Source organism: Schistocerca cancellata, chromosome 11, assembly GCF_023864275.1.
Source record: "Schistocerca cancellata isolate TAMUIC-IGC-003103 chromosome 11, iqSchCanc2.1, whole genome shotgun sequence".
Taxonomy (NCBI): domain Eukaryota; kingdom Metazoa; phylum Arthropoda; class Insecta; order Orthoptera; family Acrididae; genus Schistocerca; species Schistocerca cancellata.
This window is the reverse complement of record NC_064636.1, coordinates 157,336,600-157,363,720: the sequence shown is the minus strand read 5'-3', so window position 1 is coordinate 157,363,720 and position 27,121 is coordinate 157,336,600. Positions and strand designations below refer to the sequence as shown.

The window sequence follows — 27,121 nt, the reverse complement described above, 5'->3', positions numbered from 1 at the left end:
GGACGGACTGAAAATGAGGGAGAACAAAGCGGTCATGGGGACGCAGCTTTGTTTCCTGAAGACAGAAGATGACCAGCGAGTAGGATCGTAAGAGGATCGACAATTCATCCCGATTGGCTCAAATGCCGCGGATATTCCAGTGGATAATGGACATAGGGTGGACAGAAAATGGAGGAATGTGACGAAGGTTGCTGTCAACTCAACGACTGCTCAGAGCTTGCGACCGACAGCATGGAATGGCATTCAGCTGAAGGCAGAAGATCCTGATCCATAGGTTGTTCAGCATCAGCTCCTGCCACCAGCGATCGGCCAGTTGATTGGCCGCCAGCAGTGCGCCTCGGCGACACAGTAGACGGCCGAGGGCGATTTCCGCCAGGTGGTGCTGTAGATGGGACACGCCTTGGCGAGATGAACTGGGTTTCTTTGTAGCCTTCTTGGAAGTATGATGTTTAGATGAAGGAGGAACCGATGGTTGTGAAGTTGGGGTACGTAAAAAATCTTCACGAGTATTCTCTTTTTTTGAAGTCTTGGTGTCTGACTTTTGGGCTCGAGATTTAGCAGAACCCGACGAAGGGTGAGTCAGAGAGTGGGCAGGCGAAAGTGGTGAGGTTGAATGGGCGATCTTTGCGCTGGCCGATCTGACGACCGTGGCACTAAAGGTGAGGTCGCAAGTCTGCGTGGCCGCCTCCTTTGTTGGCTGAGGAGAAGCAAGGACAGTGCTGTATTTTCCTGTCTGAGGCACGGTGAGCTGTCGACTGGCGAATAATTTTCGAGCAGCAAAGGTCGACACCTTTTCCTTCACTCGGATTTCCTGGATGAGCTTTTCGTCCTTAAAAACGGGGCAATCTCGAGAGGAAGCAGCGTGGTCACCCATAGAGTTGATGCAGCGAGGGGACGGAGGTGGACAAGCACCCTCATGGGCATCCTTGCCACACGTAACACATTTGGCCGGATTGGAACAGGACTGGCTGGTGTGATTGAACCGCTGACACCGATAGCAACGCGTAGGGTTTGGGACGTAAGGGCGAACGGAAATTATCTCATAGCCTGCTTTGATTTTGGATCGGAGTTGAACTTTGTCAAATGTCAAGAAGACAGTGCGGGTTGGAATGATGTTCGTGTCAACCCTTTTCATAACTCTATGAACAGCCGTTACGCCCTGGTCAGACAGGTAGTGCTGAATTTCTTCGTCAGACAATCCATCGAGGGAGAATGTATAAACGACTCCACGCGAGGAATTTAAGGTACGGTGCACTTCAACCCGGACAGGAAGATGTGGAGCAGGGAAGTACGCAGCAATTTTTGTGCCTGGAGGGCACTGACTGTTTCTAACAACAGGGTGCCATTCCGTAATCTGGAACAAGACTTTACAGGACCTGCAATTGCGTCGACACCTTTCTGAATAATGAAAGGGTTGACCGTGGAGAAGTCGTGACCTTCGTCAGACCGAGAAACAACGTTAACGATGGAATAACTGTCTGTGGCTGAGACTCAGTGAACTTACGCTTGTGAGCAGATATAGTGGAAGGTGAGGAAACCGTTGCGGAAGAATCCCCCATGATTACCGGCGTCTCCGATGGCGTGCTCCTCCCTTGTGGGGGCCCTCTCTGAGGGCACTCCCGCCTTAGGTGATTGTTCACACCTCAGGTCACACCTCCCGACAACGGACGGAGGGACCAATCGGCACTTTCGGAAGGTATCAGCTCGGGTAATCACCCCTCCCTGGGCCTGGCCGTTACCAGGGGGTAAGTACGTGTCCTACCTGTCTACCTGTCTACCCGGGGCGAGGAATTACGCGTTACCCCGTCACCGGCTACGCACAAAAATGCGTGGGTCGGCCTTCAGACACGCACAGGGAGGAAGAAAGAGAAAGGGAAAAACAAAGAAAGGGAAAGGAAAGAGGAGAGGTCTCAAACGCCGCAGCGGAGAAAAGGGTAAAGAGAAGAGGTAAGGAAAAGAGAAGGACAATGGAAGGATGAAGACATACAAGCAGAGAAGGCGAAGAATGCGGTACATTTACGAGCGTCCGTCTCCAGACGTAGGCACAAACCATACTCCCAGAGGGGGAGAAAGGGAAGGAAAGAGCCAGAGGCGAGGGGAGGAGAGGCGAAGATGGGGGAGAGGGAAGGATGCGGAAAAGGAAGGTACGCAGCCCGGAAAGGAAGGAGGGCCACATTAGCTCGGGGTCCCGTGCTCGCTATGCACATATCCACAAAAGAGTTGTGGACCCGCTGGGGGGATGGGGGACCACTGTTGGTCACTTTACTGAGAAGTTCAGCAAGAAAACTCATCGTAGAAAAAGCTACTGAAGAAGCTTCAAGGAAAAAGAGAAAGAAAATACAAACCTATTCCAGCTGACAAGTGAAAACTCTATTAACACATATCATTGTTTTAAGTAAAAACAACTCTAAATACAAACCATGCTTATGTTGTAACAAAGCATTTCATTAATTTCCCCATTTACCATATAGCATAGGATTTTTATACTGTGTAACAAAAAGCATAATGCTCGAAATCCATGGACGATAGAAAAAACTAGGGCTAGATTTGGATTCAGCTCATAAAAATCTATAAAGATCAGCTACCAAAGTAAGAAACGTTTTTTCAAAAAACATTTTTCATTGGCCCGTGTTATTGTTCATTCAGTACATAACAAACAAACCAGCCAAGTATGGTTTGAAATTCTTTGCTATTTGCAAGGCCATATCATTCTCACATCATCAGTTGGTGGAACACAATCAGATGCCCTTACAAGGTGTCAAATAAAGTATATAACATTATGCTTTGACTGGTAGAAAATTTGGATGGATCCAAATGGAATATTACTTTTGGTAACTCGTGTACTAGTTTTCCAATAGGAGTTTCACTTTTGCAGTAACACATCACTTACATTGGCACTTTGAAAATAAAAATGCTCAAACATTGTTGCAGTCCAATGTAGGAAACCCAAGAAAACCAAGAAGGATATGTTTGAAACAGTCGTCTCAACAACTTACAGGAAGCTCATTCCACATTTTTACCCTTACAAATGATCCCAAAATGTTTTTGGCACCTTATAAATAGGAGTAACCTTGACAACTGGAAGAGCCTGCAAACACAAGGAAGAGTCGCTGCTTTATGTATGCAGGAAAAGGGAATGTTGTTACCAGAATTTGTTGTAGTCAGTCTAAGATGTTTATGTGCAAAAATCATTCTTCCATTGTCTGTGGAAACTGTACATGTGGCACTTTGAATGAAGTGGTGGAACAGGAAGAGTAAATTTTTGTGTATAAGCAACAACACGACTAATAAATGACCTGAGTATGATACAATTAGTGGTATAGAAGCAATATACACTGTAAAATACATGTCGACCAAATGTGATGTCAGATTATTGTGTGCGTTAGAAATTTGTGGTTAAATAAAAGAGTGGGATACTTCTGAGATTTTGTAAATACCTATGAAGAAGAAATAAAATTCAAACATTGAAATATATGTTTATTTATGTAAAAAGCAAAGTAAAGTTTTTTCTGAATACCAAACATATTGAGGCACTATTTTTCGTGACTCTAAAGAACATGAAGGCTGGTTGGCGACTACAGATGTTACAAAACTGATATGACTGCTCGAGCGTTAAAATGGTTGCTCAACTAACGTTTTTCAGATCTTTTCCTAATGAGAAAGAATACTTAGATTACTTACGTTACTATCCATGTTGTACCTATTGCTGAGTTGTTACTGGAGTAGAAAATGCACTACACAGTGATGGGTGCAAACATTGGACACAGGATTAATACTTTATTTAAAGATAATGTTAAGTCATGACGTGATGCTTTGATTGTTTTCCTCCTGATTTTTGTTGCCTTGTAAACTTCACGTTAGAATCCCTATGAGCTGCTGGTGATTGTCATTTCTAGCAAGGTCCAGTGGCGTGTTCCCCCTGTTATCTCTTGCGCCCCTGTCAGATCCCGCCTCCAGCAGCGCAGCTACCACTTTTGTGTGACCATAGGATGCCGCAAAGTGCAGTGGCGTCCACCCACAGTCACCCTTGGCGTTGGGGTCTGCAGAACAAGCCACCAGCAGCCGCACCACAGCCGTGTGGCCTTTCCATGCAGCTAAGTGCAGAGGTGTGCTCTGCTTCCTGTTCCTGTCTTCCAGGCCTGCTCCACACTCCACCAGATACTTCACTGCATCCACGTGTCCCTCCCTCGCTGCACAATGCAGGGCGGTCCCCATGTACTTGTCCCTCACTCCTAAGTCAGCACCTGCGGCGAGCAGAGTCCGTATCTCTTCCACTGCCCCCTCCTCAGCTGCCTGGATCAGCCTCCTGCCTTTCTCCTCGACCGAAAGACTCCTGTACAGAACATTGAAGTTCTTACACTACACTGTAAACACACAAATCAAATGAAGGTAATTTTCATAGCAATGAAACTGTATGAAAACGCATCTGTCCAGTGAAAAATTAAAAAAGTAGCAGCATCCCATCTGCGATGTGGAATAGTCTGAAAGTCAATGTAAAAGATATGTATGTATATCAGCAAGCTCTCATGAAATTTTTCATTCATGTACCATTACAACTTACTAAAATTCAACTCATGAGTGCGTCATCGCATGTTGCAATAATTCATTGTAGACACGAAGTTCCTTTGAAATCAGGATGTTACTGTTAACCACTTGTTGACCTCTGTAGAAACATGTACTTAATATGGCTAACACTGGATCTCTGAACAGCAATATCTTCTGACACTTTAAAGGGAAAACACAAAACTAATCAAATCTCTAGGAATTTGATGGCAATGTCCTCAAATGGCAGCATAAAATTTCAGCCCAGTTAGTAAAATTCTGTGCATGCCTTCACCAATTAGAGAAAATTACAGCTTTGCAGAAAACAGTTTGTTGACATATTACAGATATAACAATGATATTAAGTCCATTACACACACACACACACACACACAAGCATGTGCACATGCACTCACACTATTTGAAATAGATTATTGTGGCGGCCACGTCTAAATATTACATCAGAAAGACCTATAGCCTCACAGTAAATTAACAATTCAAGCACTTGTGTACATATTATATGTATTCCTATAACCCAACCTTAGCTTTCTGAAAACACTGTACAATACATGCAGCTCATGTAAGAACTAAGAAATAGCACCAAAGTGTAGCACACTTTCTGAGACACCGACAAACAGAGAGGAGAGGGAAATGTGTGGCCCACACAAAGTTGCTGTGTTACTGTTGTGTGGGCTGGTCTGATGTCTTGTGGGTACACAAGGAATAAACTGCTACACCCTACTGCCCCTGGGCTTGCAGCACCTTGTGTACTGGATGGCTTGCACAGACAACCAGACTGGGAACCATACCATTTGCCTTAGTGCCTGATATATTTCATTTGATGTGCATTAAGAGTTATATTGTTGGCAGTTAATAGAATAATTTGTTACCAAAACTGTTGGCATATTGCGTACATGTACTATGGAGGTGGAAGCGAATAATGCAACACACAGACCTGTGGTATTGTCCTCTACTGTGGCAGACACATGCCGTGGTAGTGAGAGAGGAGCACCAGTGTGAGAACTCCTCCATCATCACCATCAGGGAGGACTATGGTGGAGGACACAATCGAAAGTTTGAGTTTTATTGAAATCTGATGTGGCAACCGAGAACTTTTCAGGCAAAGACTGTCATGAAAAACTTCATAGCCAACGCCAGCCGTTGGTTACACTGACTGGTGTGTAACACTATTAAATAGACTTTTTTTTTATTAGGACATGCCGAGTTTTAATATCCACCAATGCAATCACCACTTTTGTTGTCACTTTATGGGGTGTTTGTGAAAGCTGGAACTGCTAGACTGTAGAATGCTGAAGTGTGCAGATGTCCGCTTGTCAGCTACAAGGTGTCGTCTTCGTCGCTGAATGCATAGTGAGAGACGTTGATATAGGACTGTGGTAACAGTGGTACACTTCCCTGCACCAAAAAGCTTCGACAGGTAAGCGCTTACAGCATGGTGACACGAGAAATGCAAACTGTAAATATGTTGCTGCCCTCGTTGATTCAACATACTAACATGTTCTTGGTGCTGGTATAGATTGACATGCTTACTTTTTATCTTCAACTTCTTTTTATCCAGCAGTATGCCATTTATAGCGATCTTATTGCCTCTAGCACCAGCAGCTACAGTGATACGAAACACCTGAAGTATTCTTACTGTAAAGAGGTTATGGTGACCTGTAGGTCATGCAAAACAAATTCCAAAAATGCTCCTGCTTAACTACAAACTACACACACAGTCATGTCTCTTACTGTAGTGAGCAGCACATCTTTGTGACCACAGCAAGAATGTCACATGCCGGGAGCATTGTTAACATAATCTTTGTTTGGAAATCAGATGCCAACATCTAACAATGTGTTGTACATAGACAATGTAACAAATTAATTACTGCAAATAAATGGAACATGTTAAAGATGAAAACAATTTTTGAAGCTATCAAAAATTTGGCTCATCCCTGATTTTGGGTAGCTAACTTATCTACTAATAAACACAGTTCCATCCAGAGATCCAGTGAATCAGTCATGAGAATACAATGAAAGCTTTGTGAGCTATCAGCCAGTGGCTTTTGTAGCTGTCAAGAGAGATGTATTTCACAGTGTGGACACATGCAAGGAAATTCAATGGCAAACATTGTAAACTTGAAAACACACACACACACACACACACACACACACACACACACACACACAGACAGACAGAGAGAGAGAGAGAGAGAGAGAGAGCACTGGGCAACACAGACAAGCACATATTCTCATATTTACCTGATTTCTTCTGGTGGTTCAGCAAGCAGGCGACTCACTTCAATCAAATCTTCAGGGTGGCTACGCATCATGTCTGCCCAGCCCTGTGTAGCCATTACCCGGAAGTTGTGGTCTTTTATGAAGGCGACTGAAGCCGGAGTCAGGCTCGGGCAGCAGTGCCTCACTGCCAGGGCAGCTGTGGCTGCCGCGTTCTCCACAGTCAGCTGAGTGGCCAGCTGCTGCTCACAAGCAGCCTTCAGGGCCGACAAGCCGTACTTATCAGCAGCTGCCAGCGTTTGTGGGGTCAAGCTGGACAGCCGGGGGGCCTGGAGGGTGTACGTGTATGACAGCAGCTGGCGCAAAACTGGGCCCTCCGTATCCGTGATTCTGACTTCACCTGTGCTGGCCTCCAGTGTGTCGTGCTGGAACATGGCCGCGAAGACGGGGCTCCTGGCGGCCAGGACTGCCCTGTGTGCCACCAGACGCGTCTGCCCTGCCACCAGAATCACTATGGCGCCGTCACTCTCATCGAGGAGAGCACCCAGATCCACAGCTGCGGTCTCCTGAACTTTCTTGGTGGCCAACATGGTGGTTGATTCTGAAACATGTCGCCACTGAGCAGCTCTTTATCCTTACAACAGCACCCTCAGCATTTGTATAGGGTACAGAGACCTGTGTCAAGAAACAGTTAGTAAAAGCTACCCATAACAGATGAATTACAACACCAAGTTATCATTGGTATGTCAAACTACACAGGTGAACAGCTGCAAATCTTCACCCCAATTCAGAAGATTTTCCACAATTTGTTCTCAGATAGACTGGAGATGTAGCTTCATAAATTTGTAGCTACCGCACAGTCACCAAAATCCATGTCTTGCAAACTTCTAAGAACGTCATAAATAGCTACAGAAAAAGATGTATCTTACTCATCGCTCCTCGTATTAAGGAATCTGTTTACACTGCTCTTAACAGCTATTTCTGTACGTTGTCTTGCATGATTTGGATCACACAGTCAGTTAACCAGTCCGACTGTGACTCATCAACACACTCGACACATTCCAAGAGGACGACAACCAACGACGAATAGGAAAAAATGTTGAGCCAGAAATATAGAACACATCAGCCGTCCAACTAACATATGTGTTATCGTTTTGGAATTGATCTCCCCTTATCAGAACAGTGGAGATAATACTGATAAAAGGATAGTTTTGATTGACATTACTCCTCTATTATGTAATTATTTTGTTTCAAACATCCAAAGCTTTTCTCTGCTCATGCTCACGTTCAATGCAATTAGTGTCAGCATACACTTTGTGGTGAACTACCCAGTGAGTGATGTACCAACATGTAACCCGTATGCCCCACTACTAATTGATCTGGACAGTCACTGGCGATTGCTGAGAACTGATTCATGCTCCCCCACCCCAAACTAACGACCAAATACACGGAATTATTAAACAAAAATTTGGATCCTACTTGTAGAGGAAGTATTATTTATCATTTCTTTAAAACTTTTACGACGAAATAACTACTCTGTATCACAATCATGTCATAGAAAATGAATATAAGGTCAAGGATAACAGATCCAATATTCAGTTGCAACTCACCGCAGCTGTATATGAGAAATGCTAAATATAATCTCTTGATCGCTCTGAATTTTATTTTAAAACAAAAGTTTGGGAAGTGAGGATCTTCTTGGATTTCATTTCAGTTGTTACCTATGAGGTGACAGAAGGCGTGTTTAATTGGGATCTGTGTACCATCTCACTTTCCGAATAATCATCACAACTTTTCTGGTAAACTTGTTTGCATTCATTATAGGATCCTCTTAGTGAGAACGTATTGATTTCGTTATTTGAGTTTTCTTAAACACTACCCTTTTCTCGCGAACATGGAGGTAATGAGAACACACACATACGCAAGTGTAGAGTTATCCCCTTTCCTATATCTTGTCGTTACCCTAAAGACGCAGAACCCCTCTCTACGATATATTCCGATTACTCCCTCGGTACAAAGCATTCTCCCGCTCGTGCGTGTGTGCTTTTGTGTGTGTGTGTGTGTGCGTGTGTGTGTGTGTGTGTGTGTGTGTGTGTGTGTGTAATGCTCCTCCCATGTAGAGGATGTCCATAATTAAATCTCCACTTTCAAAACGCCACTGCTCAGAATGGCGTCAGATTTGAACATCATATTACTGACACAGTGGAACACATGATGGAATAAAAAAAGGGTAAAGAACATTTTTCCAATAGATGATGGTGTAAAGCTCTTAAATTAAAATGGGTTCGGTTTCAAATCACAGGTCAACTGCAATACAAAGGCTGCGGTTTAGGTTGCACATTACACCAGCTGTACTGTTCAATGTGCGCAACTGCACAAGTTTGGCAGTGTTACTTAGGCAAGCCCATCCACCGCGCCGAGATCGTAGCACATCGGAGGGAAGAAATCGGTTTTTAATTGTGCTGGAGACAAAACCCGCATAAAACACAACGTGACATCTGTCTCAAACCGGCGTGAGACTGGCACGAGGCACGTACAGTAAGCTGCCCACCGCTTTGTGCCACGAGTCTAAACTGAGAAACACAGTGTTCCACAACAAATGGAAGTGCCTCGGAGGTCACGCTGACATTACGTCGTGCATGTGTGCCTCCAATTCAGGAAGGTTCGTAACTGAAGCACTGAGCGTGTCATCTTTCAGATAACCTCACAGCCAGAAGTCACACGGATCAAGATCAGGTGATCTGGACGGCCAGGCTGATAATTCAACCATTCCCGAACTGGCTCTGAGCAACTGCTTCACTCGCTGTGCTATGTGTGAGGGAATGTCATCTTGCACAAAAATGATCCTATCCACACACACGTGCTATTGAAGGGTGGGAATGACGTTGGTGCGCGAAAGACTCTCACTTCATCAACCTCGGGAAAATACGGCCTTGCGATAAACGATGCCGTCCACCGATTCCACACAGTCACCTTTTCAGAATGAAGTGATACCGTTTGATGGCCGTCCAGATTTTCTGTTGCCCATATTCTGCGTATTCACATGTCGTTGGAAATGGGCTTGGTCTGTCCACAGAGTTCCATAGCCACTCATTTTCCACTTCCATGAGAGCAAGAAATTCCAGAGCGAAAATCAGTCTTGCTGGCAGGTCAGGAAGAAGCTCCTGAACATAGGTAATTTTGTACGGATAGCAGTTCAGGATGTTTCATAGGATTTTGAGCATTGCGTCGCAGGCGTGGCCAACGCTGGAGTAACTCCCTGTGCACTGCATTTTTGTGCACCACTGCTCGACCGCTCCTGCAATGCTGTGTGCTCATCTGTCAGAGATCGAATGAACTGCATCAGATTGGATGCAGAATATACATACGAGTTTTGTCTGCACTCGTGACAAGAAATGTTTCCAACCAGCGTTGGTCTGGGGGTGTTAGGAGCAAAAGCTGAGAGCGAGAAACCGCGACGCACGAAAGCAGCAAAAGAGAGCTATGTATATGTGTTTATAACAGGATTAAGTCAGTTCCTCAAACATTATTTCCATATGTTGCATACATACATACACCCATCTCGGATCTAAGCTCTGATAGCTGCAGTTGATCAGAATATGGAAGACTATTTCCATCTTGTACCATTAGAGTCTATATTTATCATAAATTCTGACAGCCCTAGTTGGATTATATTTGGAGTTATTAACTTACAAGAAAATATAAGCAGATGTCATCGTTATGTGGTCATGGAGTAGTATTTTGTAATAATCTGTGGACAGATAGCTGTACTTAAGATACGGCTAAACTCTGCACTCAAGTGCCGTTTGTAGATACTCTGGCTGGGTTTGGAAATCTGGAGAGGTAAGCAATAAGAACATACACTGATCAGCCAAGACATTATGATCATCGACATACCATCTATATAAACGTGTCCAGGCTATACCAGCGTCACCTGGCGAGAAATGATTGATCGTCAGATACACACATGGTGCATGTAGTATGAGTGAACATGCTGTCCATATATAGAATGAAGAAGGTGCACGATCTATCTGAGTTTGACCAAGGGCTGATTGCGATGGCTTGGTGGCTCAACGCGAGTATTTCGGAAACTGCACGACTTGTATTCTACGAGTGCTGTGATGAGTGTCTTCAGCACATGGCGAAACCAAGGTGAAACCAAGTCCAGACGTCGTGGGTTGGTTGGCCATCCCTCATTCGACGTGTTGTACGTCGTAGGCTTTGCAGACTGGTAAAATAGATCAGTCAGCGAACTGTGGCAGAACTAACATCAGACTTTACCCCTGGGCAGAGTACAAGTGTGTCAGAAGACACAGTGCACTGAACACTCCTAACGATTGTCCTCCGCAGCCGATGACCGATGGACGTGCCAATGTTAACACCACGACATCGGCAGCTACAACTGAAATGGGCATGTAGCCACTGGCACTGGACATGGCACAGTGGCAGAGCACAGCATAGTCTGATGAATTCCTACACCTTCTTCATCATGCTGGTGGGAGGGTGCAAATCCGTCATCTTCCAGGGGAACCACTCCTCGATACCTGTACTGCGGGATGGAGACAAGCTGCAGGCGGCCCGATTATGCTCTGCACAAAATTCACATGGGCATCCGTGGATCCAGTGTGTAACGCCGGAAATGCGTATCCTCCTATTTCCATCTATTGTACTATTATTTTTTTCCTTCTTTTGTTACCTCAAGATATGACATTTCTGTCTCTTTATTTATTGTAATTGTTTTACTGTTTGTATATATATATATTTATGCACTTATGTCGATGTGTAATTGGTTGTTTTGTAAATATTATTTGTATTTTTAAGCTGGGTCTTGCCTAGGGAAAACTTTGTTATCGAACGAATACGTCGATAAGTCGTGTGGAGAACCAGAGTGTTTAGGATCTTTGGTAGTGTTAACGCTGTCGCGCAGAGCGCGGGCAGAGAGAGAGAGAGTCTGGCTGGAGTAGCGAGTGGAGCAGGTGTGTTGTGTGAAGCTCCCGCGAGTTGCCGCGCTTTCGGTGTTTGGCAGCATGTAGTTGCGCTCGACTTGCGATGATAGTTTCTGACATGGTGTCGCGGACGGGAAGCATTATCTGGCGCACATCAAGAGCCCGTTTCGCCTGGTGACCGTGTCGAGAAGGAGGCGCGCCAACATCCAGCTTCTGCAACAGCGATGGCCGACAATGAGTGACTGTCGCCACCTCCTCGATCGACGGCTTCAAACCTTCAATCAACCAACAAGGAAGACTGGACGCACGTAAAGTTTTAGAACTGTATGGCAGACCTCAGCTTTTCAAACTTTTAAAATTGTTGCATCACAAAATTACAGCAACTTAGCACGAACCTTTGTTGCTCATTGTCCCAATTGCATTGCCAAGCAGGGTCCCTTCCTTTTCCGAAATGAACCCGAGTGTCATTGAAATTCGAACGCCAGCATTAAAGTAACATAATTCAATTTCGCTGCTTTAATTTCAAAGTTCAGTTAAGGTATTCATAGCTGGCTATAGTATTTAGATTGCACAAACACAAATTAAGAGTGCGAGTTTTGTTACCGTATTTTAGCTTACCTGTGACTGCAGCTCAGCTTGGTATGTACTAAATTTTACTATTGTTAATTGTTCAGAATCATTTAATTCCAGTTCAAAGTTAAATCTCTTCTTTCTAAATTGCGTAGATTCAAGTAGCTTTTGAAATGATTGTTGAGGTAGTCCAAGACTAACCGTATTTTACTGAATTTCGATCTGCTTCAGAAAGAAAGCTCACTATTAACTTCAGTCACTAAATTAACTTTCGATTTTCCGGTTTTATTAATTCTTTTGCTAAATTAAGTCAGAGTGTAGCGAAATTTATTACTTCTGACAAACTTTCAGTTTTCACACTACACATGTCAACCTTCAGTTGCCACGCTTCTAGTGCTAATTACATGTGTAATAACCTTTCTTTTTCAGTTACTATAGTAATTGTCCTTAGGACTGGCGACCGTAATTTCCCCCAAATCTCAAACATCTAATTACCGCTAGTTAACTGTTAACGTAATGGCCGCACATTTACTTTCTTTATTAACTTTACCCCTTTTCAAAATTAATTTTCACCAGTTTCATTTGCATTTTTCCTTTCATTTAGATGTAACCCTTTCCTCCCTCTTTACCGACAGATTAACTTCGGTGACGATTGCTTTTTCCCAAATTTCCATTAGGTACACGCGGTTTAATTTTTCACTGTCATTAAGGTCGATAAGTGAGGGGGAGGTTACACGTGGCGAGCTGGTGACAGGACAATCTTCGGATTTGAGGTTGTTCTGGACACGAATTTTGCATTGTGCAAATCTCGTAACAAAGTACTGGATACGAAATGGTCGATACGTCAGCGAGAATATTAGTGTAAGCAATCCTAATTAGATTTGAGATTTGGCATTTATATTGAAAATTATTAAAATGAGTGAAGGCAACAATTGCCAAAATTTGGTAGACTTGGATAAGGAACAATCGGTCGAACAGTGGGAAACGCGCACCGCGGAACCCATTGTTCAGGGGCAGGCGGCTAGCATGGAAGACGCGACCGCCGAAACGCAACAAAGAGCAGAAATGGAATTCCAAACGTTAGAAAATGTTTCGGAATCGGAAGTGAAAATCAAATCTGAATCCCTTGATGACGAATACGGGGGGACAATTAAAGAGGAAGCCGCTACGCAAGTAAAACCGGTAGTTTCCGGGAATTTAACTGATTTATTGAATGTTTTGATTAACGAAATCAAGAGTCAATCGGCCAAGCTAGAACCTCAGGCTGCCAAGCAAGAAGCTCAGTCTGAAAAAATTGAACGGATGCTAGACAATCAGAACAAAGCTATTAACGTTGTTAACAACAATGTTGGAGTTGTTAACACAAAAGTTGATAAAATCAAAGAAGATATTGTTGTAATTAATACCGAAATCGGTAATCTTAAACAGGAAATGATAGGCGTTCAGGCGGAAATTTCGAGCATAAATACTCGTTTTTATTCCGAAATTAGCAAAATCGAGAAAAGTGTAGGAGAATCAGTTGCTCCGATCATCGAGAATAAGGTGACGAAACAAATTCAATTAGTGAAAAAAGAGGATCAAAAGAAGGTGGAAACTTTAAAGGCTTTAGTATCCGAAGTAGATACCAAAGTGACGAAGCAGGCTAATACCTGCGAAGAGAAAAAAAGGGAAGTAGAAACGCTTGCGACAACCACTTGCCAAGTAATTACGAGAGTGTCGGAATTAGAAAAGAAACTTGACGAAAAACAGAGCTATGTGTCAATCTATGCACATAGTTCGGAATTGTTGACGAAAGAGGAGCGGTTCGACCCCTTGAAAAAAGGCGGTATACACGCGACGGATTTAATTAAGAATTGTGAAAGAGTTTTACCCACATCATGGACTAATGAGAGAAAAATTAATGCGGTTATTGATGTGTTGGCTGGTGATGCCAAGCGTTGGGGCTTAAACCTCAACATTACGAAGCTAACTTTTGACGAATTTAAAAATTTGTTTCTGGCTGAATACTGGTCAGAGCAAAAACAGCAAAGTGTCTGGCGCGAATTTGTCGTATCGAGGCCTTTCGATGCGAATTAGCGCGGCTCGATGAAGGAGTTTTGTGAGGGCTGGATCCGCAAGTTGGAATATTTGCGTGATCGCCGCACGGAATCCGAAATAGTCTGGGAACTCTACAAGAAGCTTCCAGATGATACAAAACGATACGTAGGAAGCAATTACAGGACAATCCATGATTTCCGGGAAAGAGTTGAGGACGAGGACTATTGGCGCAATAATCGCGACAGTGGTAGAGGCCGTGGTAACAACAACGGGTACCACAGCAACCACAACAACGATAACCATGGGAATAATGCATACCGCAACCATGGCAGCAATAACAATAATGGTTCGGACCGTAATAACAATCGGTACAATGCAAATAATAACAGGAATGACGGAAACCAGTATCATACTAACGTGATACGGGCTTCACAGAATAGTAATAACGCCAGAGGGTGTGATCAGCCGCCTCAGCAGCATCCGGGGAGCGTATCTGCTGGGACGAGACAGGGAAACCATTAGCCGCGCCGGTGAGGGGCCGACCGGGCGTGGAGAAATTTTGGAAGCCCAATAACAGGAGAAAACCCAGGTGTCGTCGTTATGAAAATTCCGTATGGAATAATCAACGGCGGGAGAGTGTGCCAGTGTTAAGAGAAAGGAATGCGCCCACGAGTAGTAGATCAGCTGTAGATACGGCAGTAAAAAATACATTCATTGTCAGTGAGAACAATTTAAGTAGTGTTCCGGAAATCGATTATAAAGTGGCAGCTGTAATACCCACAGCGGAACTGGAGATTGAGTTTAAGAATGATTCGCAAGTGTTGAGAGAAGATCAGATGTCGGATGAAACGTCCGTCATCGAGCGAGGGGATGCAGAGAGGGATGAGGTCTGGTTAAGGCAGTTCGGTCACTTATACGACGAACTAAGAGATTATAGGGGTCTGTATGGGAGAAGCGTTTATGGGGAGCGCGTGCAGGATTGGCCGCGTCTCGTCCCGCAGGAAGATAGTGTTTGTGAAGTGATAGAAAGTTCTGGCCCTAACCGGCTCACTTTACTAGAAATAGTTGATGTTAATGGGGGGCACGAGCAAGATTCGTCGTGTTTCGTCCCGCTAGAGTTGGATGTTGAAGTAGTAACGGAAAGTTCTGGCCCTGACCGGCAGACTTTACCGAAAGTTATAGTGGTAGAAGTAGCCGACCCATCCGACGCAAAACTCCAGTTAAAACATTGCGAAAGTATTAAGGAGAAAGAGTACGAGAATTTTAGTGATAGCCGGACACGATTGGTAGAAAAGCACATAGATTACAGCGTGTATGAGGTTAGAGCTGATATTATACGGTCAGACGATAACAGTGTGGGTTGCGCAGATCTAGAGGAAGTAATTACAGATACTACTGGGCACATTTCTCCAGGTAGATTGGCAGATGAGATCAATCTGACTAAAGAGGAATCAACGAAGGTGACAATTAGTGAATTGATAGCAAAGCAACACTCACTAGTTGACGAGTTAGAGGAAAAGGTTTCGGTATTGGAGGCGAAGCTACAGACTAAGCCTCAGGACAAACATGTTGAAATTAAAACTGTATGTGAACAGAGGCTGAAAAAGCCGCCAGATAAGCCGGATTTAGGATCAAAGCCGGATGGTTTTTTCTGGAATGACCTGGATATAGACGAGGATTTACTGTGGGAAAATAAAGAAACAGTCGAAGACAAGTGTAGACAGATAGTAGTAGTGTCTGTTAATATGCACGACCTACAACTAAACGTGTTGATTGACACCGGTGCAGAATTGAGTGCTGAATCTGGGAAAATATTTGAGTTACTGAAAGACAGACCTGGCATCGTAGTTATGCCAGTAACAGGAGTGAAAATTATCGGTGCTACTGGGAAGGCCAGTAAACCGGTCACAAAACAGATTTTTGTCAACTTCGAGATATGTGGGGCACGATTTGAACAAGAGTTTGTCGTCGTGCCAGACTTAACTACGGAAGTAATTATTGGGTTAGATTGGCTATTAAAGTACCGTGCAGTGATTAATTGCGAAAGCAAAACTTTCACATCTACGTCACAAGATAAAACAATAGTAGTTAGTTTTGACGAGGCAGGAGACGGTGTGCATAGGCAATACCAGCCTATACACATTGTTAACTGGCCGGATGGTATTGACGTAGGTATGAATTTGAACTACTGTAATGTGAGGAATCTCTGCATTGACAATAGTGTAGAAAGTGAATTGGAAAGTATTGTAGACGGTGTGTCAAACGTAACACACGAACAAAGACGAGGCCTGTATGAAGTAATAATGAGGAATAAGAGTGTGTTTTCAGACAAACCGGGACTTGTGGAAGGATATAAATGCAAGTTGCATGTAATTCCGCACGAACCATTCTTCGTGAGACCGTATGCTATACCGCTGTCCAAAAAGGAAGCAGTGCAACGGGAGATAGATAATATGATCGAATGGGGAGTGATTGAAAGAAGTACGAGTCCATACAATAACGGTTTGGTCATTGTAGGAAAACGGGATGGTAGTGTGCGTATTGTGATTGACGCACGCACGTTGAATAGGGTCGTTCAACGTGAAACAGACAGACCAGAGAGTATGGAGGAGATTTTGCAACGTTTTCATGACTAGCCTCGATCTGACGGCTAGTTACTGGCAAATAGAACTCGAAGAAGAATCTAGGCCATACACCGCCTTCTTGTTTGCGGGCAGGTGTTATCAGTATAGAGTACTGCCGTTTGGACTTAATATATCTGTGTCCGTATTCATCAGGGCCCTAGATAAAGTGCTAGGACCGGCTTTGAGTTCAAGATTAACTGTATATGTTGACGACCTATTGTTGGCCAATGCCACTTGGCATGACCATTGTGACCTGTTAGATGAAGTTTTTAGAGCATTGCGCCGTGGCGGAATGACTCTAAAGCTAAATAAATGCGAATTTGTGAAGCAGGAACTGAAATTTTTAGGGCATGTAATTACCACTGCTGGTATTACGAAGGACCCAGAGAAACTAGAGGCAATAAGGAATTGTCTTCCACCCAAGTCTAGGAAACGGTTAAAAAGTTTTCTAGAGTTATCAGGATTTTACCGTAAATTTGTAAAAGGACAAGTGTTTAATGATGAAAATTTGAATAACCTCTTACGCAAAAACGTTCCGTTTGTGTGGGCCGCTTTCGAGAGATTAAAAGACGAGTTGTTAAGATCTAACATACTATTTCATCCTGATTTATAGCTACCCTTCCATCTGGGAACGGATTTGTCGAATTACGGGGTGAGGGTAGAACTGTTCTAAGAGGTTGATAAAGGAGAGGATAAGGAACACCGGACGAAAGCGTTCGCGAGTCGAACTTTATCAAAAAGTGAGCGAAACTACACGATTTCTGAGAAAGAGTGTCTCGCTATCGTGTGGGGATTCAAGAAGTTCAAGGGCCCCCTTTGGGACCGTAAGGTGATTATTCATACGGAACATAAGGCGCTCACTTATCTAAGGAATTGTAAACTACTTCACGAAAGACTGACTAGGTGGTCGCTGTATTTACAGCAATTTAACTATGACATCTGTTACGTAAGAGGGACCGACAATTGCGTAGCGGATGCGCTGTCGCGGTTGCCCGAGTCTAATCAAGATCTATTGAAAGATGAGGCAGACGGAGTGGTCAAATTATATTATTTTAAAGGAGTTGAGGGACGTAAATTAATAATGAACATCTGTAAGAATCTACGTCGTCATCAGAACGAGGATGGTTGTTTAAATATGGTGAAAACCCGATATGACGAAAGCAGTCCAGAAGGAGAGAAATTAAGGAAGTATTACAAGATATACGATCATATCTTGTACATACGTAAGGGTGAAGATAGTAATATTTGGCGGGTATGCTGGCCCACCAAATACGTCACGGAAATAATAGACTACTACCATTTGGCGTATGGTCACTGTGGACCTAAGAAATGTACGGAAAAGCTGAGTGAAGTAGTGCATTTTAACAACATGTGAAAACGCGTTACTGACAGAGTGAATGAAAGTAGTTCTGAATACGATCGTTGATGACAAGTACCTCAGTACAGGCAACATTCTGGTTGAAATTCTTACAGTGGAAAGAATGGAGACGAAAGACTTATTCTATGCTCTTATGTCTAAGGTACGAGTATGTGACGAGGGAAACTGCCCAAGGATCTTAAAAGAAACGCTATTATTCTCATCTCTAAAAATATAAATCTCTTATATATGAAAGTTCCAAAACGCATAGAGTAGTTAAGCATTTATAGAAAATAATAACAGCCACAATCCACAGAATGTTGAAGCCACGTTCTGAGAAAATAAGTTTGGATTAGAAAAAAAGAAAAAAACAAAAAATGGGTGATCAGAAAAAGAATATCAGCTTTAAAATGTATTACAGAAAATCAAATAGAAAGGAATTGGTTGCATACATACCTGTTCCAGATATACAGGAATCTTTTAATACTATACAATAGCGAAAAGCGTTAGAGGTACTGAAGAAACTAGGAATAAAGCACAGAGACTGATAAGTGATTTGGGTGCGTTATAAGGACAAGAAGGGTTTTATTGGAGGGCACTGTACACAAATAGAGGTACTTATTCAGAAAGGAGCCCAAGGAAGATGCACACTACGAAACTATTTTTAAATCAGGAAGTAGAAGAGGCAGCTGTAGTCAAAGGTGAATGTTTGTGATAAAGGATGACAAACAAGTGTTCGATCACATGTGTGTGACAAGCTATAGCAACAGCTTGTCTCATTTAGTTATTTGGGAAGCGGAATAACTACAAATGCAAAAAGCGAAGAATAAATGAGAAGCACAATTCTCCGAGCAAAACGTGCCTGGAAGAAATAGATAAAGATATTAATACCCAAAAGGAACGACCTACAAATCAGGAGAAGCCTTCCGAAAGCATGTATCTGTATTGTGGCACTGTATGATCGTGAGACGTGGACTCTGCAGACTGGGGAAACCAAAACATTGAATTATTTTGATGTGCGGTGTTACAGGCGCGTCCTAAAAATAAAATAGACTGACAAACCCACAAATGACAAAGTCCTTAAGCCGGCCTTAGTGGCCGAGCGGTTCTAGGCGCTACAGTGTGGAACCGTGCAACCGCTACAGTCGCAGGTTCGAATCCTGCCTCGGGCATGTATGTGTGTGATGTCCTTAGGTTAGTTAGGTTCAAGTAGTTCTAAGTTCTAGGGGACTGATGACCACAGCAGTTATGTCCCATAGTGCTCAGAGCCATTTTTTTGACAAAGTCCTTAAAAGAGTGGGGCAGAAGGGCAGTTAATAGAACACTGTTGAAAAATAAAGAGTTGAGACTATTACCTATCTATTGAGAAATTAGTGGCTCCTAAAACATCGTATGAATGGCAAAATAATTTGAGAAAGACCGCGACTGAATTACATTGACCAAATTATAAAACATATTAACTACCGCTCCTATTTGTACAAGTAGAAGAAGGTTGGAAGCCTGGAGCTATGCTGACAACCAATGCTCGGACTGAACACTGAAGCTGAAGAAAAAGAAGATGACTTTGCATACAGTCTGTGATTGTCAGCTAAATAAACGATACTGTAATATATTGCATCTCCCAATTCCCATGACCTCTTTCACGTATCATACCATGGCATTTCAAGTTTCTTAAATCTGTAGTGTTAATACTGATTTTCCCTTTGTTTCTAGCACCCACACTGTTCTTTGCAGTCGACCTCACTGTCTTTCGGCATTTTTTCTTCTTATTACAATGATTTCCATATGTGTGTGATTTTAACTTTCCACAACGAATATGACGTTCATGTGCACGCTCCCTCTCACTAGTTGTAAAAATATTGTTGTATTTGCACGAAATGCAGAAGTGGAAACCATAATTAATTTACACAGCTGTAACAAACTGTCATTCCCTGTCATTACTGTCATAAATATCTGACAAGGCCCAGCCCCAATTGGTCAAATAATGTTTGGTATTCAGGGAATTCATATCAGGACTCCCTCACAGATTCCGAAAAATGCCTATTAAAGTAAAAAAGCTTCTGAGCCATTTCACCCCTGCCTATGGCCGCTGCTACGATGCCGATAATTCAAAAATGTCAACAGAAATACATGTATAACTTTATTAGTATTAAATACACACTACTTTCCCCTTTCAAAGTTCTCCTCACTCAGTTTCCATATCATTGATTTACGTCACGGCCAAAAGGTTAAAGGAACAACCTTCTGTCTCTCTCATATGACTGGTACTACGCAAAATGATGGTTCTTTCACGTGATGAGAAGTTCCTCCTTCATTACCTTATAAACTGCACTGAGCTGTGACGCCCTATCATGATCCCTATTCCAGTAAAGTATGAAACACTTCTTTGTTCGGATGCCTCAGTGTTGGGATGAGTGTGCTGTATGTAACAATGACTCTCAATTAACTTGAGACCCTTGTGCTTAATCCAGCGCTGCGCAGATTTACAGACGGTCCCGTCACATACAAATTCTGCAAGAACTTCCGTACTTTCGAACTGTGAATAGCAACTCTCATACCAATTTACGACACTGAAGGTAAATAGGCAGCATTTTCTTCATAGAGCTGAAGTTGTATTACTTGTAAATTTTAAGTTGTCTCATTACCTAATTTTTCTCTGTTTCTATTAACTACGATATCGTTTATAATGACAGATGCTGCAATTATATCTTCAATTATGTTTCTATGTACACTGACATCTGAGTCTTGTTGTCATTTAGCTGTTACTTTTTCACAGTTGTGTAGAGTGAGTTGTACCGAAATCCAACGCAATTCAACCAAATTGTGTAAGCTGCAGAAGTTTTTTGTATGTGTGTAACTGACGTACAGCGTTGTTGGTCAGTGTTTACATTCCCAGACGACAAGAGTGGAACTAGGTATGCCACTAAAGTGAACGAAAATCTTCCAATGGTAGGTTACACACGTAACATTTCAAATTGAGGAACTCTTCATTTAAATAACTTCCCACTGCCTTATGCCTACGACACACAATGATGTATTGAGTTATAGATCACACAAAAACGTATACCTTCCAAATATGGAAGCAGAAACAAGCGGTCAAACTCAAAACGAACGAAATATTACGAGTACGAGCAGAAAAGCACAAGGCTAACGGAAGACATGAACAAAATGATAGTGAATCTGTCTCAAGCACTAGTCTGATGGAAACCTTTGGCTTTATGATGGCCTTGCTTTGCTATCTGAGGAGCTGATCCATGCAGACCTAACCGAGTATAAAGTTGAAATAGGAATTATTGACTTAATGTATCACAGGTCGAGCAGCTCCTGCGAATCCTCTACTCACCTTACAGTCAGGGAGGAGTGACGTCACGAGGTGCGTCCAGCGTACAGAGTGTCCTGTAAGTGTAGGCAGGCAACCTGACAAGGCTCTGCTGCGCTGCGACTTATATACTCGTACCTAAAGATGGCCGCTACAGCCACGTGACGTAATCGCGTTTTGCACTTGCTCCACGCATGATCGCCAGGTGGTGGCACGTTTCAGCTTATCATCTATCTGGAGTGTTTACTGCTGAGGTGCGATACGCTCAGGTCACGAGAGCACTGCGTAGGCGGGCTAGTGTAATCTATCAACGTTCGTGAGAACACCTCTGCCTTTCAGCAACACAAAATGTCAGAAAGTGGGCTTCGTGATACTGGCCACTGTGTCATTTGAACATCATCAATCTCTTTGTGCATGTCTGTAGGTGTGTTTGTATTTGTTTCTCAGTTCAATTTGGCTTTAGTTTATGGTCTGATGTGAAGCTGACAAAGGAATCCTTTTCTACACACACAAACACACACTGGCCATTAAAATTGCTACATCACGAAGATGACGTGCTACAGACGCGAAATTTAACCGACAGGAAGAAGATGCTGTGATATGCAAATGATTAGCTTTTCAGAGCATTCACACAAGGTTGGCGCCGGTGGCGAAACCTACAACGTGCTGACGTGAGGAAAGTTTCCAACCGATTTCTCATACACAAACAGCAATGGACCGGTGTTGCCTGGTGAAGCGTTGTTGTGATACCTCGTGTAAGGAGGAGAAATGCGTACCATCACGTTTCCGACTTTGATGAAGGTCGGATTGTAGCCTATCTCGATTGCAGTTTATCGTATCGCGACATTGTTGCTCGCGTTGGTCGAGATCCAGTGACTGTTAGCAGCATATGGAATCGGTAGGTTCAGGAGGGTAATACGGAACGCCGTGCTGGATCCCAACGGCCCCGTATCACTAGCAGTCGAGATGACAGGCATCTTATCTGCATGGCTGTAACGGATCGTGCAGCCACGTCTCGATCCCTGAGTCAACAGATGGGGACGTTTGCACGACAATAACCATCTGCACGAACAGTTCGACGAAGTTTGCAGCAGCATGGACTATCAGCTCAGAGACCGTGGCTGCAGTTACCCTTGACGCTGCATTGCAGACAGAAGCGCCTGCGATGGTGACTCAACGACGAACCTGGGTGCACGAATGGGAAAACGTCATTTTTTTCGGATGAATCCAGGTTCCGTTTACGGCATCGTGATGGTCGCATGCGTGTTTGGCGACATCGCCGTGAACGCACATTGAAAGCGTGTATTCGTCATCGCCATACTAGCGTATCACCTGGCGTGATGGTATGGGATGGCATTGGTTACACGTCTCGGTCACCTATTTTTCGCATTGACGGCACTTTCAACAGTGGACGTCACATTTCAGATGAGTTACTACCCGTGGCTTCGATCCCTGCGAAACCCTACATATCAGCAGGATAATGCAAGACCGCATGTTGCAGGTCCTGTACGGGCCTTTCTGGATACAGAAAATGTTCGACTGCTGCCCTGGCCAGCACATTCTCCAGATCTCTCACCAACTGAAAACGTCTGGTCAATGGTGGCCGAGCAACTGGCTCGTCACAATACACCAGTCACAACTCTCGATGAACTGTGGTATCGTGTTGAAGCTCCATGGGCAGCTGTACCTGTACTCGCCATCCAGGCTCTGTTTGACTCAATGCCCAGGCGTATCAAGGCCGTTACTACGGCCAGAGGTGGTTTTTCTGGGTACTGATTTCTCAGGGTTTATGCACCCAAATTGCGTGAAAATGAAACCACATGTTAGTTCTAGTATAATATATTTGTCCAATGAATACCCGTTTATCATCTGCATTTCTTCTTGGTGTAGCAATACAGTAGCTTAACCTTTTCACACAGCTTCTCTTTAAAATTGCAGTATTGCCAATGGCCCGAGCCTGGCTGGGCATCAGGATGAACTGAGCAGGGATGACGGAGCTACATCATTCTATACTGCCTCGTGCCTAAGCCAGAGATGATTGGCCTCAGTGGCTGGACAGCAGTGGTTAAGATAGGCTCTTGACAACCTATGACCAGATGTTTTCAGTGGGTGGCTTAATTGTAGAATGTCCTGACCATGGCAACTGTCCAACATTCACTGTGTCAAGGAGAACCTGTACAGCACAGGTAAAGTGTGAACTTGCATTATCTTGTTGAAAGATAACCTCACAGAGACCTCAAGGGTAGAGTGCAGCCACTGGCCTTAATGCATCAGAAATGTAACATCAGTTATTGCCTTACATGCAGCATCTAAATGGATTTAGTCCTAGGTGCTTTGTGCAGCTGTGCTAAAATACCACTCATTTGCACAGATAAGCATGTAACACACCTCATACCAATTTCATCGTCTAACCCATTTGTAGATTACACAGCTTTCATTTTCAAAAAAAGTAAAGTAACTGGCATAGGTATGTGTCGTATAATGCAGTTCCTAACATTAGTAAAAACTGTTTATCGGTATCTATACATACTCTATCTCTAGTTCGAAGTTTGCTGCATATCATATTCATGGTTGTTGTAATCTTAATGTCCAGCGTTCTGGCGCATGTTTTGTGGCACAGAAATTTCCTTCTTGAGATAGGATGATATTATTATTGTCATTATTACATCAATTTGCAATAAACCATTCCTTTTTCATGCAAAATTTTTTCCCTGTAGGTATTGCCACACTAGGAAATCATCACCACATTCAGCACATACAGGACAACTACTGTCTTGAGATGAACCTACTGCTTCGAAACCAGTACCATTAATGCCAATATTTTTTCCCAGTAAAGATCAATATTTACAGCAACTGACTGTTTACTGTATTGTGTGAATTAACCTGTATTTTCACACAACTACAGTCTCTCCTGTCTCCTTGAAATGGTGATCAGCCAATAATAATGAGAAGGTCAACTCTTAAATATTATAATGTCTTCCCTAGTTTTTAAAATTCGTAGACGTATGAGGTTTCGTTCCACAGAGTAAAAACAATAATTAGCTAATGTTTGTGGACTACTATTGCTACTAATGGAGACGTGACCAGTTTGTTTACCATCATGGACACAACTACAGTGTGGTGGCAGATACAGCAGCCCTGCCACTGCAGGCAGAGCTCACCCTAGGTGGAGTCTCACATCACGCCGACATGGCCGCCAGAGCAGGCACTGCTCCAGGGAAGGAGTTGGCCATTTTGGGAGGCAGAAGGAGTGGGACCAGCTCACTGTCTGCCCATGGGAATTTCACGTTCTTTCTGTAGGCATCTCGGATGTAATTTGCTCAGTACTATACTCAGTCACCAATTTTATTTAATTTCAGCATTATGACCCTCTTGTATGAATTCAAATATCAACCACAAACAAACCCAGTCTGTCCAACTGTATGACGCAATAGCTTTGAACTGCAACATTAGAGAACTTCCTACAACTTGCAACAGAGATGTGATTGGAAAGCATTAGTATATATAATTCGCAATACATGGGTCATTGCCTGGCAGAAGAAACATTGTACCGATGTTATCCAGTTCTCGTGCTGTTCTGTACCAATGGAGGGAGAAAAGACTGTCTGGGCATCTTGATACATGCTCTTATCTCTCTAATCGTAGAGACATATCGAGCAGCAGAGTTGTTTCACAGCCTTAATTGCATAATAGAATACTGTCATCTTTCTAGTATTCCCATTCATATTCGCCAGTGATTTGCAGTACACTTTAATATGAGATATACTGAACCCTTATAGTCAAAGCAGTGTTTCCCTTAACTCCTTCAGCCTAAACTGACCCGTGGATGATCGTATGCCATTCCAAGAAGTTTTATGAGCTTTTGCTTTTGTAATAAGCATCTCGAACATGAGGTGCCAAAGGTTGTGCTGACTAATTCAGAACCTGACTGGGGAAAAAACTGAAAGGGAGTCCCACAGCATTCAATTTGGCATCCACTCCTATTTCTTATATACGTGAATGACCTTCCACATAACAGTCAACAAGCAAAACTGGTACTTTTTGTAGACTGTGGTAATGTTAGTACTAATCCCATTAGAGAAAAATATACAGAAAAGTTAATAAATGATATGTTCCAAAGAATTATTAAGTGATTGTCTGAAGATGGAGTCTCTCTAATTTTTGAGACAACGCCCTACATTCAGTTCTGTACAACAAATGGAGTCCTACCAACAACTGATATAGCACATAAGCAGGAGTCAGTAAGTGGGGTAGAGTGCTCCAAACTTTCTGGGTGTACATATTGAAAAAAACAGGAACTTGAAGAAGTGTGTTACTGAGCTTCTCAAAAAATTTACTTCAGCTGTTTTTTTTCTTAATATAATTGCTAATCTTGGAAACAAATGTATCAACTTGCTGACATATTTTACATACTTGCACCCACAATGTCGTGCAGAATTATTTTCTGGGGTAACTCATCACTTAGAAAGAAAGTATTGATTGCATAAAAGCGAGCAATAAGAATAATATGTTATGTAAAGCTGCGGACGTCATGTAGGTACCCCTCGTAGGTGTTGGGCATTCTAATTGCACCGTCCCAATACATATTTTCGTTAAAGAAAATCGTCATAAATAATCCATCACAGTTTGAGAATGACAGTCATGTCGATGCCTACACTAGAGGGGAAAATGACCTTTGTTGTCCATTGTTAAATCTGACAGTAGCACAGAGAGGAGCTGAATACGCAGCAATAACGATTTTTGATCATTTTCCCAATAACTTAAAACGTCTGTCAGATAGCGAACAAGCTTTAAATCTAATTTAAAATCATTTCTCCTGGGACCTCCTTTTATTTCATTGACAAATTTCTTTCTAAAATCTAGTAGTCAGTAAAAAAAATGTCTTGTTTTTAAGTGCAGTTGCTTGAGTGGAAATAAAATGATGATATATTCATCAATGTTAACAATACTCGTGTTTACATAATATGTAAACTGACTCATTACACATCATTTTAAGAAAAGAATCGTTCAAATAATCTATGGAACATGTAACTAAGGAACTAAACAATTAGAGAGAAGTTTAAGATGGTGAATAAGTGTGTCACTCTTTACTAGCAGCAGTAGTACGCTTCAGCACGATTGAAGTAGGGCAGTAGTCTATCGAGAATACTCAGTTTCTCATGTTACTATGCTGTGAATCAGGACTTGTAGAAACATTTAGGTGTAGTAAAGCGTCTGACTATTGCAACATCATTCGCTCTATCACTTCTCACAGTAAACATTATGCAATGCAAACACCTTGGAGCTGATAGGCGTACAACTGCACATGGCATCAACACAGGAAAACAGCCCCAGCCTTCTCGCGCCTCTCATGAGATGGAGACACAAGTAGGGAGTCTTCTATTAGTATCGATCATCGCATTGCAGAAGATTAAAACTCAATGTCTGACAAGCATACGACACCGACTGGTGCCTGGAATGACAGGGTCAACGAATGTCGATATTGAAC

General features: G+C 42.9%; 1 protein-coding gene across 1 annotated transcript in view; it reads right to left on the bottom strand.

The window, feature by feature from the left end:
- Positions 1-3,460: 3,460 nt before the first annotated feature.
- Positions 3,461-27,121, bottom strand: part of LOC126108571 (putative ankyrin-containing lipoprotein Lxx09580) — a 554,252-nt gene continuing 530,591 nt past the window's right edge. Inside the window, exon 4 of the mRNA XM_049913862.1 lies at positions 3,461-4,244. Coding sequence (XP_049769819.1) covers positions 3,853-4,244 — 392 coding nt within the window. The 3' untranslated portion in view covers positions 3,461-3,852. The remainder of the gene's footprint in view (positions 4,245-27,121) is intronic.